This window comes from Mauremys mutica, chromosome 1 (assembly GCF_020497125.1).
Source record: "Mauremys mutica isolate MM-2020 ecotype Southern chromosome 1, ASM2049712v1, whole genome shotgun sequence".
In the NCBI taxonomy this organism is placed as follows: Eukaryota; Metazoa; Chordata; order Testudines; family Geoemydidae; genus Mauremys; species Mauremys mutica.
Genome location: NC_059072.1, coordinates 39,898,194 through 39,919,741, shown reverse-complemented (window position 1 = coordinate 39,919,741; position 21,548 = coordinate 39,898,194). Strand labels below are relative to the sequence as shown.

Below are 21,548 nucleotides of genomic sequence, written 5' to 3'. Positions count from 1 at the left end.
TGCCTTTTTTATTAGTTAAATTCTACTTGCAACTTACATGCATGCTACAATGTCTGTTTTGTCATCGCAAACAAAATGCCTGACCAAGGTAAACTTGGGTAGAATAGCTCTTGACAATGGGCTGATTCAAAAGCATGCTTGTGGAGTCTATTCAAAATTTTTCTTGGATCCTAGAAGCATTATTGAGGAGAAAAAAACACACTAGGATGTAGATGGCCCACTGGTCTCTTAAGTTTTACTCTGAGAGCAAAAAAGGAGAGAGAAACTTCCATTCAAGGGTTTCCATGGGGATGAATGTCTCTAGGAAGTCTTGGAATTAAATCAAAGCCAATAAGAACAGATGCTGAATCTGAAAGGAACTTGGCATATGTGATTTCTCTAGTCCATTTGCCCCACACCAAAGTGCAGTTTGGGGTTTTACTAACGCTTCACATTAAAGGCAACAGGCCTCGTCCTCAGCTGCACTGTGGCTGCTTTACACAGCGCCACTGGCCTAAAGCAACTTGAAAGTTGGCATAGCCAGACATGGGAGGGTTAATTCAGTAGGCAGGGATCCCCCAGTGGTATAGAACCAGTTTAGCAGTTCCTGTCCCAGCCGCAGGAGTGTGACTGGTGTTTGTAGAATGGTCAAGGACAAGATGGTCCAGCTCATGGCAATGCCCCACCACTGGTAACCACTGTAATTTAGAGCAGCCTTTGATGTTACACCAATTGACTGGCCTGGTATACATAGAGCCCAGGATTAAGAAGTACAAAAGAAACTTAAAGCAACATTTTTCTTGCCCCCGTATCTCCACTCCTAAATTGCAGTCTTGACTCATGCATGGGCTGCAGCTGAAGATTAGTCCCTCAATTGAAGGCCAGCAAAAATGCTAAACATGTTAAATATTTTTGCTGTAGAACAGCAGATGTGAGAATTTCCTTTTGGGTAGAACTGCACAGAAGCAGCACTTGTATGGTACCATTGGTATTCTTCCAGAAAGCCATCTTGACAACCTGCCCACAGCAAATTTGCATTAAACAAAGCAAATTTAATTTCTGTGAAAAATTTAAATTGCATAAATTGCAGTATTTTGTAGCTGCCCTCATCCTTTACACTGAAACTACCATTCCCAGTATGCAGTGCACTGCTTTAATCTGTGTGGTGTGCGACATTGACTAAGTGGGTACATTTTAATTGTCCATAAGTATATGAAGAGTGCCTTTTTTATTAGTTTAAAAAATTCACCAAGGAGATTTAGCCAGGGCAAAGGAGCTAAAACTAGATGGAAAGAGATTAATTTAAAGGAAAGATGTCCACTTAAATTTGGCTGAATTTAAATTTTGTAAAAAGTGTTTATAAAATCGAAGTCTCAGAAATGTTTCCACATTAAAACGAAATGTTTAAGATGTTTAAAAAACAATTGTTTTTTAGACAAGTCTCCTGCAATGTTTGGAACCTAAACATTGCAAGGAACACTAAGCCCCTGAAAGAGAAACAATTAACAAGAGTGATACTGACTTCATTGATTTTTCATTATCTAAGTTGAAAGAAGAACAAAATGTAAATAAAAAGCTTAAATAGTGACAAGGACACTGGATTTTTAAAGTTCTTGCACTTCTAACAAATTGGCATTTAAACATAAGTAAAGTTCCTTTTGTTTTTGTCTGTTTACAACTTCTAACTTGTGTTCAGAAGGTAATTTTTTTTAAAAGAAACATTTTTACTATGTCATTACCCCTCCTAAACTATTAGATTGCGAGGTAGTTTCCAAAAGAATGTGGTGGAAATGGCATTGTCTGAGACATTTGACATTAAAAGCCCTAGGAAATGTATTTTGGGAACAGCCCTTTCACAGCAAGTGGAATAGATTAAATGACCTATTTGCCTCTTCCATCCCGAGCTTTTATAATTAGTCTCTTTGGATTGTTCTTTGGCATTCTGCATATCACAGGCCATGTCGTAGAATACCACGTCAAAGGATACCACTCTTTGGCCATCTCCATGCAATTTAGACTATAAGACATTGAACAAGATTCTCAGCTATATCCAGAAAAAGCCATAAAAGAGCTGCCCACAACTCCCTGACTTTGTGACCAGTTCTGTAGTGGTTCCTTTCTTTAATTCAGACCAGCCTTGGAGTTTCTCTAATCTATGCTGGCTGGCTGTGGCCACCAGGAGCCATCCTGCAGTCAGTAATAGCTGGAGTACAGTGCACAACTCTCAGGGGTGGAGATTGATTGATTCATATTTGTAAAGGACTTTGCAAGCCTAGGATGAAAGGTGCAACAGAAGTAAAAGTTGTTATTGGAATAAATAATCATTATTAAACAAATGCTCCATTGTTTATAGGTAGTACATTAAAAATCTACAGTTTTACTTTCTAAACTCACTCCAATACCACAGTGATGGGAGATATTATAAAAACCTATATAGATAAAGGGTTGGAGACAGAATCTTCACTGGAAGAATGGAGCAGAGGGGCACAACGAAGGAAAAGTATTTAGTACATGCATACACTCTGAAAACCAAAGTAGTGTTAAATACTTGATGTAGCAACCTAGATGCCGACTGACTCATTCTGAGCATTCTGTTTCTGTTTCTTCCAGATCATAAATGCACTTGAAGAGGACCCAGCTGCACAAAAAATGCAGCTTGCCTTCCGTTTACAGCAGATAGCAGCTGCATTAGAGAATAAAGTGACTGACCTTTGATTAAAAAGCCACACTAAAGAAATCTGATCTGAAGATGTTTAAATTCATTCTTCCTGTTAAGGAAATAGTGTTCTATTTTTTAATGTATAATTACAACTTTAAATGAAAGATTTCATGTTTTTGATAGCAGAGCTGTAATGTAAAGATTTTTACTGTAAATTATGCTTCTAATTAAAATCTGTATTGTGTGTAAATGAATCATCTGTGGGGAAAAGCGTCCTTTGGGGGGAGAATTATAGTTCATTTAATCAAATAGTACAATCTGAAACATCAGCATTTTAGAATCATTATGCAAGTAAATTCAATACTATAGCATCCTTTACATTTTAAGCAATATTTGTACTTGGAAAAACGGTAGCATATTTGAAGAAACAGATGCAATATCCCCTCTTAAGTCGATAACTGGAAATTAATTTCCTAATAGCTCTGAAATCACTGGCTATATTACACTCATAATGAACATAGTAAATGTCCTGACTGCTATGATTTTTCTTTAAGATCTTGGGATGAGCTTTGGTACCATACACTATTTCTCAGTAAATTAACTACTCCTGGCCATGGTAATGCGTGGTATCATACCCACCACACTTCATTGTGATGGGAGTAATATAGTTCTGTTACCCCTGTGGAAAGGTTCTGATGATTAACTTCCAATTTGATTCAGAAATCACTGCAAAGGAAATTATCCCGTAAAACTTTACAATCTTTTATTTTTATTGTGAGTTTTACAATATATGCTAATGTGCCTTACTTGTATTAATTCTGTGAATCTGAGGAACAGTTTTGTAAAGAGAAGCAGATCAGAAAAAAATATTTATGTGCTATTGAATGACTCTTTTTGTGAAAAACATGACCAGCAGAATGCCTGTAATTAGTTGCTTGCCAAGAGTGTACTGTTTAACATGATTGTTATGTATAATATCTTTTATCAGAATGGTTCTGGTTCTTTTTATTTGAATCTTGGAACTGTCTAGAAAAACTACCACTTGTTTTTTTATTGTACTTGTGATGTAAAATACTAGTAATGATACTAGAAAAATCTTATATCCATATAGCTAAATACCACTCAATCAAGCCTTGGAATGCTGCATTTGATCGAATATACATCATAACCAATAGCAGTGAAAATTAAAATTACTTGTCAAAAGGTGTATTTACGATATAAGTTCTATACAATTTGAAAAGCTAGGTACGTTTTCTTCAATTGCTGTATTGCACATCAGAGAACTTTTTCATTCTTGTCTCTCAGTTTTTTGGCAGTTCAAGTAGCATTTTAATGTAGTTCTGCCATGTGCACTAATTCCCTTTCATTATTGCTTTTTTGCCTGCTGAGCACTTGAACTCTGCTGATTCTTGGCAAGATGCTGCAGTTTCTGCTGCCCTCTCTCTCTCTCCCCTGTTTTCTATCCAACAGTGAGTTTAACTTCTGTTAATTTTTATCCTTTTTGAAAATATCCTCAAACTTCTGAATTGAATGGCCTTCCCCTAATTTTCTAAAAGTCAAAGGTCTCATCACAGGGTCACTTTCCCAGCCCAATCCAGTTCTTTAAAACAAAAAAAAGCATAATAGACTTGTTTGCATCCATTTATAGACATTACTGAGCATGGCTGGGACATAAGTTACTTTCCATTTTTTTAGAACCGAGGTACATAAGAATGCTGCATTAAAGACACTGTGCCTGCTACTCCCTGATCAACAAAGACATCCATCATATTTTCATTGCTAATATGTTTTTTGTCATTTGTAAATCCTGTTAATTGTAAATCAAATACAATGTGTTTTTTTTTCCATTAAGTGTCACAGGATCTTTACTGAATCAAGGTTGGGATTTGGGGGAAGAAGGGAGGGAATTTAAAGTAATGTAGATGCTTCCTCTAAAGGGTGATATTACAGCAGCATCTCTTGTGGTTGGTAATGAAGGGTACAATGTATTCTGCAGTTGGTGGTCATTTGCTCAGAAAATGAGCACACGCTTGAAAAAAGAGGATGCAGTGCAGTATCCCACAGTGAAATCCCACAAGATGTACACATTTTTAGGGATTTGAAAGTAAACTTGAAAAATATGTAGGGCCAGTTTATATAAATTGGCAAGTGCTGCTAAGTAACTTGGCTTTGCTCAACGAAGCTGAAGGTATTCTCTCTCCTCACCCTCCAATTAGGTGATGATGCAGAGCAGCTGTCCATCAGCTATGGTTGGCTATAGTAGTAACCAAGGCTGCATGACCTCCCTTACATGTAGGATTTAGATATGTGGATCTGTATAGTAGTGGGTCCGTTGGCCACTTCCCCAAATCATCTTTGTCATTCACAGATTATAGATTCCAAGCCCAAAAGGGACCACTGTGACCATCTAATCTGACCACCTGTATAACACAGGCCATAGAATTTTCCAAATTAATTTTCAGAGCACATCTTTTAGAAAAACATCCAACCTTGATTTAAAAATTGCAAGTGATGGAGAATCTACCATGAACCTTGGTAAACCGTTCCACCGATTGGTTACCCTCTCTGTTAACAATGTACACCTTATTTACAGTCTGAATTTGTCTAGCTTCAACTTCCAGCCATTGGATCTTGTAATACCTTTGTCTGCTAGACTGAAGATCTCATTATCAAATATTCATTCTCCATTTATGTACTTACAAACTGTAATCAAGTAACTCCTTAATCTTCTCTTTGTAAACTCAATAGATTCAACTCCATGAGTCTATCACTATAAGGTATATTTTCTAATCCTTTAATCATTCTTGTGGCTTTTTTCTGAACCCTTTCCAATTTATCAACATCCTTCTTGAATTCTGCACACAGTATTCCAGAAGCAGTTGCACCAGTGTCAAAGAAAGAGGTAAAAACCTTCCGACTCCTACTCAAGATTCCCCAGTTTATGTATCCAAGGACTGCATTAGCCTTTTGGCCACAGCATTGCATTGGGAGCTCATGTTCAGCTGATTATCTGCACAACCAGCAAATCTTTTTCAGAGTCACTGCTTCCCAGGATAGAATCCCCCATCCTGTAAATATGGCCTAAGTCCTATGTTCCTAGATGTCTACATTTACATTTAGCTATATTAAAGTGCATATTGTTTGCACACAGCTTACAAAGAGATCCAGATGACTGCATCAATGACGTGCCCTCTTCATTATATACCACTCTCCCAATTTTTGTCATCTGCAAACTTTATCAGTGATGATTTTGTTTTCCCCCAAGTCATTGATAAAAAGATTAAATAACAGAGTCAAGAACCGATCCTTGAAGAACCCCTCTGGAAGCACACTCATTCGATGATGACTCCCTGCTTACAATTACATTTGTAATCTATTTAATGTGTGCTATGTTAATTTTATATCATTCTAATTTTTTAATCAAATTGTCATGCCATACTGAGTCAAATACCTTACAGAAGTCTGTTATATCAACTCTATTATCTTTAACAACCAAACTTGTAATCTCATTTAAAAAAAAATCAGTTTGGGATCTATTTCCCATAAACCCATGTTGATTGGCATTAATTTTATTACCTTCCCTTAATTCTTTATTAATCAAGTCTGGTCTGAGCTGCTCCATTATCTTGTCTGAGATTGCTGTCAGACAGACAGGTGTATAATTACCTGGGTCATCCCATTTACCCTTTTAAAATATTGTCTCAATATTAGCTGCTTCTTCGAGTGATTACTCGTGTATTCCACAATAGGTGTGTGTGCTTGCCATGTGCACTGGTGCTGCAAGTTTTTCCCCTAGCAGTACCCATAGGGGAGCGCCCCAGTGACCCCGGGAGTGGCGCCTCCATGGTGCGGTATAAAGGGTGCTGCGCACTCCCCCCACCCTCAGTTCCTTCTTGCTGCCATTGAAGGTGCTTCGGAACTGCTCTGCTCCAGCTTTGTTGTGGCTCATCCCCAAAATTGCTTGTTCATTCAGTATATGGTACTTGTAGTTAGTTAGTTCTAGTTTTAGTTTTTTTTAGTTTGAGTGCCCAGGCCGAGGCATGCCCCGTGCCCTGTGTTTTAAGTCGTGTGACACTTGTAGGCGGTCTGTGTCATTGAGTGATCCGCACGCGGACTGCCTACGCTGTTTGGGGGGAACCCATCTCCGCAATCACTACAAGATTTGCAAGTTGTTTAAGCCTCGGACCGAAACAGAGAGAGACATTAGGCTCTAGGCTATCCTCATGGAGTCGGCACTGACCCCGGCTCCGGCCCGCCGTTATGAGTCGGCACCAAGCACCACAGTGTCGGTGCGCGGCAACCCTTCGGCGCCATCAACTAGTCAGCACTGCTTCCCATGGCATGCTCGGGGGCATGCCTGGAAGGCTAGGAAGAGGCCTTCTTCACCACAGCACCGGAGTAAACCTGGGACAGAGGCTAGGCCCACGTCGGGCAGTCCTCGATCCCCACCGGCCTTTAGGCCCTCTAACTCAAGTCGAGCAGAGTAGCCCAGCCCATTCAGAGCAGGCCTCTCCAGATGTCCAGATGCTCTCCGCACTGGAGGCCCTGCAGGCGGCCCAGGATGTTATGTCCATGCTGGTACCAGGAGCACCGCCGATGTCAGTCTTGCACTTCAGAGGCAAGCTGCCACTGGGATCTCCGCAGTCACCCCTAGCTTGGTACCGGTCTTGCTCGAGGGAACGTTCCCGACACCGTTCACCACCCCGTGACCGTTCAGGGCAAAGTCCACGTGGATCGCCCTCAATGCCCACCAGGCTGTCTGCTTGGGTTCCATCTGAATGAGACTCTCAGCACCGCTCCGCCTCAAGGAGTGAACACCGATGGGACCGAGGCAGACAACGCCAAAGGTCCTCATCTTGGAGGGGCTATCGCAGGCAGTCACGGCATGAATGTTGACGTCGTTCCCATTCGGCATCCCCAGGCACCGATGGGCATCTCACCGTCGCGGGTCCACCACCGGAGCTGATCGCGGAGCAGCTGTTACCAATGGTACTGGTCCTCCACATCGGGATCATGGTCCCACAGTCGTCATCGCTTCTGGCGCCGCTGCTCCTCCCAGGACAGCAGCAGGTTGTATGTCAGCCCAGCCTCCTTTTGTAGCCATTCATCGATGGTCCAGGTCAGCCAGGCTGAACAGCCAGCTCCGGGGATTGGTCCTGCTTTGAGCAGAGGGTTGGACTAGATGACCTCCTGAGGTCCCTTCCAACCTTGATATTCTATGATTCCACCAGTGGCACAGCAGGTGCAGTGGCACCGGGCCCCATGGCTGGCTCAGTGGTACCTGTGGGCACCGTGGCCCCCAACACAGCCCCCGATGTGGGCTCGCTCAGCGGCTGGAGCCTCAGAAGGACCATCTGCCTCCCTCTCCAGATCTCCAAGGAAGGAGTTGGTGGGACGTACATCCTCAGCACTGTGCCCAGAGACTGACCAGGTAGTGGACCCTCCGGTGCCGGTGGACAAACAAAGTACCTCGCCGGCCTCCTTGCCCTCCCCAGATGAGGCGATTGCAGCTCCTCCCTCTGTCCCGCAAGAGGACTTTTGGGCCCACCAAGAACTCTTAAAAAAGGTGGCATAAAGCCTCCACCTCTAAGCAGAGAAGATGGAGGAGCCCTTGGACTCCCTGTTTAATGTGCTTTCCTCCTTGACACCAGGCAGGGTGGCCTTGCCTCTCCATGAAGGGGTGGTGAAAATTTCAAATGCCCTGGGGCAAACCCCAGCCTCATTGGCCCCCATCTCTAAGAGAGTGGAATGCAAGTATTTTGTACCTGCCAAGGGGCATGAATACTTATACGCCCACCCTGCTCCTAACTCCCTGGTGGTCGAGTCAGCCAACCACAGGGAACAGCAGGGCCAACCAGCCCCTACCCCATTCAAGGACGTTGGACTCATTTTGAAGAAAAATGTATTCGTCCTCAAGCTTCCACTTACAGGTAGCAAACCACGAGGCTCTCCTGGGCTGGTATGAGTTCAATCTGTGGGGCTCCCTGCCCAAGTTTGAGGACTCCCTCCAGGAGTGCGACAGGAACGAGTTCAAAGCACTGGTGAAGGAGGGCAGCAGTGGCTGCCAGAGCAACCTTGCAGGCAGCTTCGGATGTAGCATACAGGGCTGCACGGTCCATAGCCTTCGCGATGTCCATGAGAAGGGCATCATGGCTCCTGCTCTCAGGGCAGTCCAGTGAGGTGCAGACCTCCCTGCAGGACCTCCCATTTGACAGCAAATCTCTGTTTGCAGAACAAACGGATACAATGCTGCATGGTCTGAAAGACTCCCGCACAACTCTCCAGACTCTGGGTCTCTATGTTCCGGCTCTGGCTAAACCTAAGTTCAAGCTGCAGCAGACTCCCACTCAGGCCACCCAGTCAAAATATGAGACCGCTTTTAAGAAGTCGTGGGATTATAAGAGGTGCCCACAAAGGCAGTCTCTGCCTGCCCCCCAGCCTGGGTCATACAAGGGCAAGCAAGCGGGGAAAAAGCAGTTTTGATGGGCTGTCCGGGGGTGCCCTGCCAATTCTCATCAGGGATCCACCCTCAACAAAGCTTCCCTATTCCAATTAGTTGTGTGCTTTCCTCCCGGAGTGGTCATGGCTGACCTCGGACCAATGGGTCCTCAACACCATCTCCTGGGGCTACACCCTCCAGTTTACTTCCTCCCCGCCCAACCACTTCCCACCCCCGTCCTTCCTGGGGGACACCTCACAAGAGGCTCTGCTCAAGCTGGAGGTGGGGCAGCTCCTGGGCCTGGGAGGGGTGGAAGCACTACTGGGGGAGTTCAAAGGCAAGGGCTACTACTACCGCTATTTCCTTATCCCAAAGGCTAAAGGGGAGCTCAGGCCCATCTTGGACCTGAGGCCTGAACCAGTACATGGTGAAGCTCAAGTGCCACATGGTCTCCCTAGTCTCCATCATCCCCTTCCTGGGGACTGGTATGCCACCCTCGATCTGCAGGACGTGTACTTCCACATTCATATATTCAAGGGGCACAGACGCTTCCTCCGTTTAACAGTGGGGCAGGAACACTACCAATTTACAGTTCTCCCATTTGGCCTGTCCCCAGGGTATTCACGAAATGTATGTCGGTGGTGGTGGCCTACCTCAGGCGCCGGGTGGGGAGTGTCCAGATCTTCCCCTATCTGGATGACTGGTTAGTCAAGGGCAGCTCCAAGTCGCAGGTGCAGGATCACGTGGCGCTCTGTCTGTCCATGTGTGCCACTTTGGGCCTGTTGGTAAACAACACCAAGTCCACTTTAGTCCCAGTACAATGCGTAGCGTTCATCGGGGCGGTCCTGGATGCCTCATTGGCCAGAGCTTCCATCCCACTGGACAGGTTTGAGACCCTGAAGAGGCTCATTGATGCGGTCACAGGGTTCCAGTGACAACAGCTAGAGCGTGCCTCCAGCTCTTGGGTCACATGTCGGCGTGCAGGTATGTGGTCCATCACACCAGACTCAGGATGAGGCCCCTCCAGCTCTGGTTGGTCTCAGAGTTCTCCCAGGCCAGGGACAGCATGGGCAAAGTCCTCACAGTGCCCGAGCCAGTGATCACCTCCCTATGGTGGTGGTCCTCCCCGAGAAACATGTTCCACGGGGTCCCATTAAGAGGCAGGGCCCCGTTGCTGGAACTGGTTTCCAATGCTTCGGACCTGGGATGGGGGGCCCATGTGGGGAACGTTCAGACCCAATGTCTGTGGTCGGCTCAGTATCTGATCCTCCATATAAACATCAAGGAGCTCAGAGCGGTACAGCTGGCATACGTGGCCTTCCGCTTGCACCTGGAGGGCCAGGTGGTCAGGGTCCTCACGGACAACACTGTCTCAATGTTCTATATTAACAGGCAAAGCAGGGCCTGATCCTCTGTTGCAAAGCCCTCAGGCTCTGGGACTTTTGTATAGCCCACGACACCTGCCTACAGGCCTACCACCTATTGGGTGCCTGGAACTGCCGGGCGTCTGGAACAACCAGGCAGATCACTTGAGCCGGGACTTCTCCTCTCTGCACGAGTGGTGTCTCCACCCAGAGGTGGCGCACAGACTTTTCCAAGTGTGGGGAACTCCCCAGCTGGACCTGTTCACAACTCAGCAGAACAGTCGCTGTCCCTAGTTCTGCTCCGGGGGCTGAGGGGAGGTGCTGGGATGGGGTGCTATCTCCGAAGCCTTCCTCCGGTCCTGGTCATGCCAGTTTCTCTATGCCTTTCCTCCGTTCCCACTGATCAGCAAGGTCCTGGAAAAGATAAAGATGGACAAGGTCCAGGTCCTTATTGCTCCGGCATGGCCCAGGCAGCATTGGTACGGGACCCTCACTGGCCTGGCAGTTGCCCCACTGTGGCCATTGCCATCCCACCTGTACTACTCTCCCAGGACCAGGGCCACTGCCTCCACCCCAACCTAGCAGCACTCCACCTCACAGCACAGCTACTCAATGGTTAGGTAGGGAGGAAAGGACGTGCTCGGAAGGGGTTCAGCACATCCTACAAAGCAGGTGGTTCTCCACATGCTGAGCCTACTTGGCAAGGTGGTCTCGGTTTTCCATATGGGCAGATGAGCGGGGTGTTTCCCTGGAAGCCACCCCAATCCAGTTTATTCTGGACTGCCTCCTTCACCTCAGAGCCCAGGGCCTGGCACCCTTGTCAGTCAAAGTGCACGTGGCAGCCATATCGGCCTTCCATCCACTGGTGCAGGGCCACACGGTATTCTCCCATGCTATGACTGGCCAATTCCTTAAAGGGTTGGATCGTCTCTTCCAGTATGTTAGGCCCCCCAGTCCTGCAGTGGGACCTAAACCTGGTGTTGGCCCATCTCACGGAGCCCCTGTTTGAGCCACTAGCCATGTGCTCCTGGTCACACCTCTCGTGGAAGGTGGCCTTCCTGGTTGCTATCACGTCAGCTAGGCAGGTCTCGGAACTCAGGACCCTGACCTTCAAGCCCCTGTACATGGTGTTTCATAAAGATAAGGTCCAGCTCCATCCACACCCTTCATTCCTCCCACATAGGTCAGGACATTTTTCTGCCGGTCCTCTGCCCCAAGCCCCATGAGACCATTGAGGAGTGCTGCCTCCACACACTGGATGTGAGATGGGCTCTGGCTTTCTACCTGGAGCAGACTAAACCATTCAGAAAGTCCTCGCAACTGTTCATCGCCTCGGCTGAGCACATGAAAGGTCAGCCGATCTCCACTCAGAGGCTTTCCACTGGATCACCTCATGTATTCGTACCTGTTATGACCTGGTGGGAATCCATCTGCTGCCAATTGTGAGGGCACACTCACTAGGGCGCAGGCCTCGTCAGCTGCCTTTTTGGCCCATGTTCCCATTCAGGACATTTGTAGGGCTGCCACGTGGTCTTCAGTTCGCATGTTCACCTCGCATTATGCGATTGTCTCTCAGACCAGGGAGGATGCTGGGGTCGGAAGGACCGTTCTCCATCCCGAGAGTTTGTGAACTCCTTCCTACCTCCAACAGATATAGTTGGAATCACCTATTGTGGAATACACATGAGCAATCACTCAAAGAAGAAAAGACAGTTACCTTTTCCGTAATTGGTGTTCTTCAAGATGTGTTGCTCAAGTCCATTCCACATCCCTTCGTCCTTCCCCTCTGTCAGAGTTGTCTGGCAAGAAGGAACTGAGGGTGGGGGGAGCACGCAGCGCCCCTTATACTGGGCCATGGAGGCACCACTCCAGGGGTCGCTGGGACTCTCCCCTATGGGTACTGGTAGGGGAAAAACTTCTGGCACTGGTGCACATGGCGAGCACACACACCTATTGTGTAATAGACATGAGCAACACATCTTGAAGAACACCAGTTACAGAAAAGGTAACTGTCTTTTTCTTCCAGTCTTCTGAAACTTTACCATTGTTCCAAGACTTATTGAAAATCACTGTTAATGGATCAGTGAGCTCCTCAGCCAGCTCTTCTCCCTTCCTGTGGGGATTTTCCAGTTTCCAAGCATTCCAGGGCCATTTACCAGAAACATGGAGGCAAAGAATAGTGAGTCAAGGTAGGATACAAAACAAACTTCACCCACAAGCTCTTTCTTTTCTTTTTCTTTTTCTTTTTCCTTTGCCTCTTGTCCTCTCTTAGCTCTTTGAATCCAGATTTCTTTTTTCCTTCTGGTAACTTCTGAAAAGAGTTATGAAATAAGATGAAGAAGAGGTACAAAGAACAGGAAAGATGGTCAAAAAAGGCCATGACTAAGCACCATCTGGTGACCTTCCACTGGTTATTCAGGTTCCAGTACCTAAAGAATCTCTGAGAGCATCCTCCCAGGGTTCCTACACCAGCTCTGCCACCCTCCCACTCCCCCCAACAGGAAGATTTTTGGAGGGAGACCTTCAGGGAACTGTTATAATTGGGCCTACGAATGTACCCTATGTGTGGGTATAACTGTGAAAAGTGAGTAAACATTTATCAAGTGTCACAGTAAGCTATAACACTAAATGTTGATGAGAAAAGGTGCAAAAGGGAAATAGACTGAACTAGTCCAAACAAAAAGGCCAACTGATATAATTCAAGGGCTGTATTAAGATCATGCCTGGGAAACAAGAAAAATATGGGATTAAAAATCAATGGACCAACGTTGGTGTGTTGGAAACTAGACCTAACTGGTGAACAAAATAATGAAGGGATGGGCTATTCTGCCCATTACTCTCTTCTGGGGTTCTCAACAAGATTTTGGGGTTGGGGGAGGATTAGTAGATGCTGGTTGATTAGAGAAGGAGGGGGAAAGAACAAGCTTTACTATCATAACTACCACCCTGGGATCTCCCATAATACCATCGAACCTTCTACATCCTGATGCTGAGAGATGTCCTGACCAGACTCGGCCAGGGAGAGGGTCCCAGATGACATCACCACCTCCACCAGCTTTGGCTAACTCCTGAACACCATCTGGGATATGACACGTTGTGTCTCACCTTCTCTTGTGTGTCCTTCTCCCACCTTATTCTTTTTCCTACCCCTCTTGTTTTGCCTTTTATCTAATAGCAGTCTGGCTTTTACAACATTGCGGTAAGCCTGTGACTAAAACAGACAGCTAAAAGCAATGCCCTAAATAACCTGATGCTGGTATGAATTTACCAGGTCTCTGAGTGGCTAATAAGACTAAATGCCAGGCCTGTGTTTTTCCAGTAGTGAGGTTGCAAGTGAGAGTCAACACCAGAAACAGTAGTTGCATTTTCTCTCTTTGCTGGTTTTTTCTCTCCCCTCTTGTTTGTCTTGTTTTGCCTTCTAGGAAACGTGATTGGACTGTAATAACAGCTCCAGTCCATCTCAACTAACTTATTTTTTCCACAAAAAGGACAGTAATTACCATCTTTAATACTATCTAAAAGATTGTCAAATAGGGGTCTGGAGGGGACAGCTTCCTTCTAAAAACTGTCTCAAGGGAAAGGGAACAAAGGATAGAAATGAGCCTTATTTAATATCTTACATTTCAAATGCTTTAACTAGTTTTCCTTCTTTTTCTGCAGCTTTAATAAAAGGTTAAAAGGATTTTTAATCATGTTTGCCATGGCACTAAGCAGACAGGTTTCTGTATCGCAAGCCCTGAACCTTGTTTAGCACTGTTGAATGTTGGATAGTGACAGGGTCATGATAACACCTTTGATTACATTCCATACATTCCATACAACAGAACTTTGTGCCCCGTTGAGAAGGCGCTCTCTGGAAGAATTCATAGATTCCCAGGACAGAAGGGACCACTGTGACCATTTATTGGGTCCTTCTGTATAACACAGGCTATTGAACTTCCCCAAAATAACTCCTAGAGCAGATCTTTTAGAAAAACAGCCAACCTTGATTTAAAAATTGCGTGTTTGGGAAGATACAAGAGGAGAGAAGAAACCATTTTGGCATCCATCACTGGACAGACACGAAGGGCCAGATCTCTTGCAACCTGAGAAAGTGTCTGGGAACTCAATGTAAGTGGAAAAACCTGCTTAGGCAAAGATGTTTCATCTAGCAGAAACCAGCACCTTGTACTTCTGTGGAAAGTCCTGACTGAAAAACGTTTCATGTTTTAAAAACTGTAATTAACGATACAATTTAGATATTGCTAATTCTTGATTAAATATGGGACTTTTTTTAATTTTAAAGTTATAGGATGGTGTTATGTGTGTAAGCATGCCCTCTCCGGAGCTCTACCCTTGTGGGAATTCGTTTACAGTTTAACCCTTCAAGGACTTTGTGACAGAGGTGTTGCAAAGGAATTTTTAAACCATACACACTTTTCATAAATTTGTAGATTTTAAGGCCAGAAGGGACCATTACAACATCTTCTGTGTATCATAGGCTGTTAAATGTCATCCAGTTACCCTTGTTTTGAACCCAATAGGTTGTCTGGTTGAAGTATTTTATCCAGAAAGTTCAGGCCTAGTTTCTGATTTGAATTGGTCAGGTCACAGTTTCCAGCCACTGTTTTTTGTTATGCCTTTCTCAGCTAGATTAAAGAGCCGTTTAATATATTCTCCTTGTGAAAGTATTATATACTCCTAGACAAAGCACAAGAGAGAGACCTACCTAGGTAAAAACAACAAATAACTGCATGCAAGACTCTGCCTCAGTTTCCTCACCCCTCTGGAGAACTCTATGGGTATTGGTGTTCTTCAGAGAGTCCAGGATCCTCCTGCCCAGTGTTCTGTTCTGGGGTCTCTTGCTAGAGAATGTCTCCCTTTAGTTTTAACAGCAAGTTTAACACCTTGACTCTTCCTGTCCTTCCCCTGGATGTTTTTCCCATTCTCCAACCCTCTATGGACTATGGCCTTCAACATCCCTCTCTGGTAGTCTCCATTGTCCTGACAGGGCAAGCTTATTCATTTGTTGCTGGGCTTTAATGTCTGTTCCCTTCAGGGATGGACCCCCCAGTGCCAGACTCCTCCCTCCCCTAGACACAGGAGAAATGATACAAGGATACAGTGACAGGCATCAGTAAGGGGATGAACAGTGTTCATAAACTTAAACTGGAATTCATAAATTCACATAGGCAGATTTCCAAACTGTCAAACGTGTGTGTGTATGTGTGTGTTTTAGTCAGGCTGAAAAGGGGGTCAATGCTCTCTGAGTCTGGGTTTCAGCTGTCTTGGACTTCACAGTGCTGATGAGCTTTTGCTACCAGTCCCTTATAGCTCTAAGTTTTACAAGCCCCCTCCTTAGGGAGGCCATTTTCAGACACATTAGTCCTCAACTGGTCAGACCTGCTGTGCCCCAGACACCCTGGGGACAGATATTGAAATGTTTCCTGCACATCTTGACTGAAAGTAGCTCACTTAACTTCCATTTGCCATTCTGGAGGTTTCTAATTTAACTCCCCCATTCTTTAGGTTTTTTTCATCTGACAAAATTATACCAGCTGTCTCAGTTCTGCCCTTAAAGCTTTTGGCCATTGATGTGAATGATCCTGCTGACCACCCATCCAAATATCTATACCCTTGAAAGAAGTTTTCTCTCTCACTGGATGTATGTATGTAGAGAGAACTGTTATGTACTTTGTATATAGCCCTTTAGAAGAATAGGAATGTCTGTTTCCAAAGCTCAGGGTTTCTGGCTGCCATGTCCCTATCAGTCATTGGCAAAGCTTGTGTTAATCTGATTTGTGAACAGATGGGTATGATACTGCTAGTGAAGGGCCAATCTAGCCAGGATATTTCTTGCACTCAGGTCACCACACTAGATATCTGCAGGGTCAGTCATAGTTCTTGCCTCTCCATTTCATCTCACTTTCCCAGGTGGATTTTTCAGGCAAACTTAGCGGAAACAAACTTATCTCCTGAAGTTTTCCAAGCTGCTTCTTACGTAAGCCAACCTCCTTTTATGAGACTGCTTGTGTAATGGCATGCTAAACTGTAATATACTGCTCAGTCACTAGAAGGAGCTATAACATGCTTTATTTAAACCAACCTCAATCATTTCTGGCAGAATGTTAATGGATCTTAAAGTGAACACATCTAGTGTGTATCTCTCTGGGACGGAAGCTCTGTAGCCAGTTCATATCTGATATGGAAACCTGACCTGCTAGTAGCAGTCCTGCAGCCTGCTATGTACAAGGTGTACATGACATGGGGTCAGAAGTAAACTAGTGCCAGAGGAGAACAGACACAGAAGGAAAACAGAGCAAAGGTTTCAGATAGGGGGTGAGGCAAGAGATGGGGAGCAACAAGGTTGCAGGATCTAATAAGCGTGCTACCCTTCAATGCCCCAGAGAATTTCAGCTTTGACAAATCTTCACAATGGACAGACTGGAAACAGTATTTTGCAAGATTGGGAATTGCTGCAAAACTTCATAAGGAAACTGAAGATATACAGGTATGTTCTTTAATTTATGCTATGGGGAAGCAGGCAAAGCATATATTTAAATCTTTGACTTTCCTGAAGATAGTCACAAAGATGCTCGTGAAAGGGTTCTGGCAATGTCTGATGCATACTTTATACCTCAGAGAAATGTGGTTTATGAAAGGGCATGCTTTCACCAGAGAATTCAAGGACCAGGAGGAAAATGCTGAATGTTTCATAAGAGCTCTGCATGCATTGGCTGATTTTGAAATGAAACAAAACACGAAAATATCAGAGACAGGATCTTACTGGGTTTAACAGATAAAAATATTTCAGCCACAGTTAAAAACAGACTTAACCCCTTCAAATAGCAAAGCAGTCTGAACTGGTGAGGCAGCACAACCAAGAACAACTTGCCAAACTTGAAAAACAAGAAACTAGCTTAGAAATTGTTAGATGCAGCATGAGTGCTACAAGTCTGTCATAGGTTTCTCCCCCACTTGGAGCTGTTGGGTTCCAAGATGGGGACCTGCATGGACTCCTCTAAACTAAAATCCTAGTTTAGATCTGGTTCTTGCTGCCACCAGTCAGTTTTCTAAGTGTCTGACACACTACCTGTTCCCCCAAAAACTTCCCCTGGGGAACCCAGATTCAAACCCCTTGAATCTCACCAGAGAGAGAGAAACAGCCAGTTCCCCTCCCCGCCCCCTTCCCTCTCTCCAGCCTGCTCCGGAGAGATTACACACCGAGTCAAATCCTTGACTCACACAAAGAGGGACTCACCTCCCCCTCCCCTTCCCTTGAAAATGCAAACAAGAGAAGAATCAATCAAGTTCTAAAAAGAAAAGATTTTATTAAAGAAAGAAAAAAAAGTACACTCTCTCTGTATTACCAGGATGCAAAAATACACAGAGTCTAACCTATAAACCTGGAGAGGCTCTCCCCCCCCCCCCCACCTCCTTTCTCAGAATAATCAAAGTAACAGCAAACAGAAATAAAGATATTTCTCCAGCAAACACACAATTGCAAATATAGAAAGCAACTCAAAAGACTAATCCGCCTTTTTAACTAATACTCACTATACTGGGTAGTAGGAAATACTCCAGGAGAACTTGGAGACATGTCTGGCCTCTCTTAGATCCAAAGAGAGCACACAGAGCAAACAAGGAACACAGACAAAGCCTTCCCTCCACAGAGATTTGAAATTATCCTGTCCCTTGATTGGTCCTCTGGTCAGGTGTTTCTTAGTTTACTGAGCTTGTTAACCCTTTACAGGTAAAAGAGACTTTAATCCTTAACTAACTGTTTATGACAAAGTCATATGTGGAAAAATTCATATCCCAAGAGATGATGTATGTTCAGCCAAAGGCACAAGGTGTAATAAAAACACAAAATATGGACATTTTATAATTGTTTGCCTCACTAAGGAAGCCAGGGAGTTGACTCATTATAGACAAGACCCATTGCTTCTGGTATCCATCACTTGTGATGACAGCCTGCCTAGAGACTATGGACTTTAAAATTGACTCAGGAGCAGATGTCAGTCATCTCAGAAGGGATTTACAATCACCTTCTACTCCTCCCAGAGCTGAGGTCACCTGCCATAGCTCTGACTAGCCCTGGAGGTATTCTGAACTACCTGGGCCAGTTCAGCACAGAAACAACTTATGAAGACAAAATCTGTGCATTCAGAGTGCATGTGATTAAAGACCAACAACCTTCTCAGCCACAGTGTATCACCCATGATGGGCCTAGTGAGAAATGTGGAAGAACTTGATGGATGATTTGATGATACTGGACTTTTGAAAGGAGATCCAGTGCAAATCAACTTGAGACAATGCTGAACCATACAGTGTACAAACACCCCTACCAGAGAGACCTTGGAAAAGACTAGCTTCAGATTTATGCAGATTCAGAGGACGACATTACCTGATCAAATTGGAATATTTTTCCAGATATATAGAAACAAAAGTACTTGAAAGACATAACATATCACAGTGTTATCAAGAAATTGAAGTGCACGTTTGCTCACATCAGTATTCAAGAATGACTAGTGAAGGACAACGGACCACAATTCACTGTGGCAAAATTTCTCATTCTGAACAGAATATGATTTTGATCATATTACTAGTAGCCCTCATTACCCATAAGTGAATGGAGAGGCTGAGCGAGCAGTACAGACAGCCAAGGAAATCCTACAGCAGGAAGATACATTCCTTGTTCTTCTGAGTTATAGATCAACATTAATAGCAGCTATTGGTTATAGTCTAGCACAGCTCCTGATGGGAAGACAGCTCAGACCTAGAGTTCCAACTTTGGAAAAGAATCTAGCTCCAAAGTGGCCAGACATGAAGAGAGTAGCCAAATTGGATAAAAAGGCAAAAAGAGCTTACCAAACACCTTTACAACTGAGGTCACTCAGAGAACTGCCAGGTCTAGAAGATGGTGACCCTCTCTGTGACAAATTGGATAGAGTAAAGGGATGGACAATTTCAGCTATTGTAAAGAAAAAGAATTCGGTGCCCAGATCATATGCGATGGAGACCGATGATGATGATGATGGATGATCACTCGTTGCCGAGTATGATCATCGTCCATGGGAGTTATGGGTCCTCAGGTGTCTTATAAGGCCAATCCTTAAACCACAAGTTCTATTACAATGAGAGCAGATGTTTTCAGGCTAAGCAGGAGGCTGTTGACCATGACTGGAAGCCAGTCTCTCCTTCCTCCTGTGCCTCTTGTTCTCTTCAGCTTGCCGGTGAGCAAGTTCAAAATGCAGGGGACCATCACGTAGGACTTCACTCCATTTTAAGCGATCCTGGGCAAGTGTCTCCCATGTGTCAATGTCAATATTACACTTTTTTTAGGTTGTCCTTCAGCAAGTCCTTATAACGCTTCTGTTGTCCACCCACGTTACAGTGCCCTTCTTTCAGCTGACAGACAGGACCTATTTTGGGAGGCAATGGTCTGGCATCTGGACAACGTGACCAATCCAGCGGAATTGCTGATGGATGATCATTGCCTTGATACTGGTGGTCTTTGCCTCTTCCAGAACATTAATATTGGTGCACCTGTCTTCCCATTTGATCTTCAGAATCTTACAAAGGCAGCATTGATGGTGCCTCTCAAGGACTTTCAAGTGGTGTCTATAGGTTGTCCAAGTTTCGGACCCATACAACAGTGTTGGGAGAATAATGGCTTGATAAACAAGAAGCTTGGTGTCTGTTTGAGTCTTGTGATCTTCAAAAACCCTGTGCCGTAAATAAGAAAAGCTACATTGGCACAGCTCAGGCAATGTTGAATTTCTGCATCAATATCTGCCTTGGATGAAAGATGACTTCCAAGGTAGAGGAAATGATTGACATTCTCCAGTGCCACTCCATTGATTTTGATAGATGGGGCATGTAATATCTCTTTTGGAGAGGGCTGATAGAGCACTTTAGTCTTCTTGATATTAAGTGTGAAACCAAGACATGCGAAAGCATTGGCAAACACATTCAAGATAGTTTGAAGATCTTTCTCAGAGTGGGCAAAGATTCCGTTGTCATCAGCATATCTAAGTTCCACAATAGATGTTGTGGAGATCTTCCTCTTGGCTTTCAGCCTGCTAAGCCTGAACAGCTTTCTGTCCATTCTGTAAATGATTTCAAGGCCAGCTGTAAACTTCCCAGCAATTAGGTAAAGAATGACAGCAATAAAAACTGCAAACATGGTTGGAGCAATGATACAGCCCTGTTTGACTCCTGTTTGTACTTTGAAAGGTTCACTCTGGGAGCCAGTGCTGCTCAGAACAGTCGCTTTCATGTTATGAAGCAATTTTAGGACATTGATGTATTTATCAGGACATCCAATCTTAGAAAGTACAGTCTGAGGGCACGGCAATTCACTTAATCAAAGGCTTTAGTTACAGCAATAAAAGCCAAGTACAGTGGTTGGTTTTGCTCCCGACACTTTTCTTGCAGCTGCCATGCTGTGAAGATCATATCCACAGTTTCACGACATGGTCAGAAACCAGTCTGAGACTCCAGTAAAATTTCTTTCCGACAGGTGCAGAAGGTGGGTTGCAAGAATCCGCACCAGAACTTTGCCTGCAATGGCTAGGAGGGACATACCACGATAATTTCCACAATCCACTTTATCCCCTTTCTTGAAGGGGGTGATGATCAGGGCATCCCTCATTTCACTGGGTATCTCCTCCTTTATCCAGATCTTAAGGATAAGCAGGTATAGCTGCCAAATTAGCTCTGGTCCACCGTCTTTAAAGATTTCAGCGGGGATCCCATCTAGACCTGCTGCCTTGTTGTTCTTCATCTGCTTGGTGGCATTGTGTACCTCATACAAATTGGGAGGATCGCCAAGCTTATCCCTAAATGGTTGTTGAGGGATTTGCTCAAGGACTTCATCTGCAACCATAGAATTATGGTTAAGGAGAGCTTCAAAATGTTCTTTCCAGCAAGAATTAATGGCTTTGTTGTCCTTCAGACGTGTGGTTCCATCCTTAGAGTGAAGAGGATTCATACCATGGCAAATTGGCCCATAAATAGCATTGGTGGCACTAAAGAAACCACAGGTTGGGGGGAGGGATAGCTCATTGGTTTGAGCATTGGCCTGCTAAACCAGGGTTGTGAGTTAAATACTTGAGATCCCATT

The 21,548-nt window shown here is 44.6% G+C and overlaps 1 protein-coding gene across 1 annotated transcript in view; it reads left to right on the top strand.

The window, feature by feature from the left end:
- The window catches only part of PLXNB2 (plexin B2), a 335,252-nt gene extending 330,767 nt beyond the window's left edge, over positions 1–4,485 (top strand). Inside the window, exon 38 of the mRNA XM_045031102.1 lies at positions 2,590–4,485. Within this exon, the coding sequence (XP_044887037.1) occupies positions 2,590–2,694 (105 nt within the window). The 3' untranslated portion in view covers positions 2,695–4,485. The remainder of the gene's footprint in view (positions 1–2,589) is intronic.
- Positions 4,486–21,548: the final 17,063 nt, after the last annotated feature.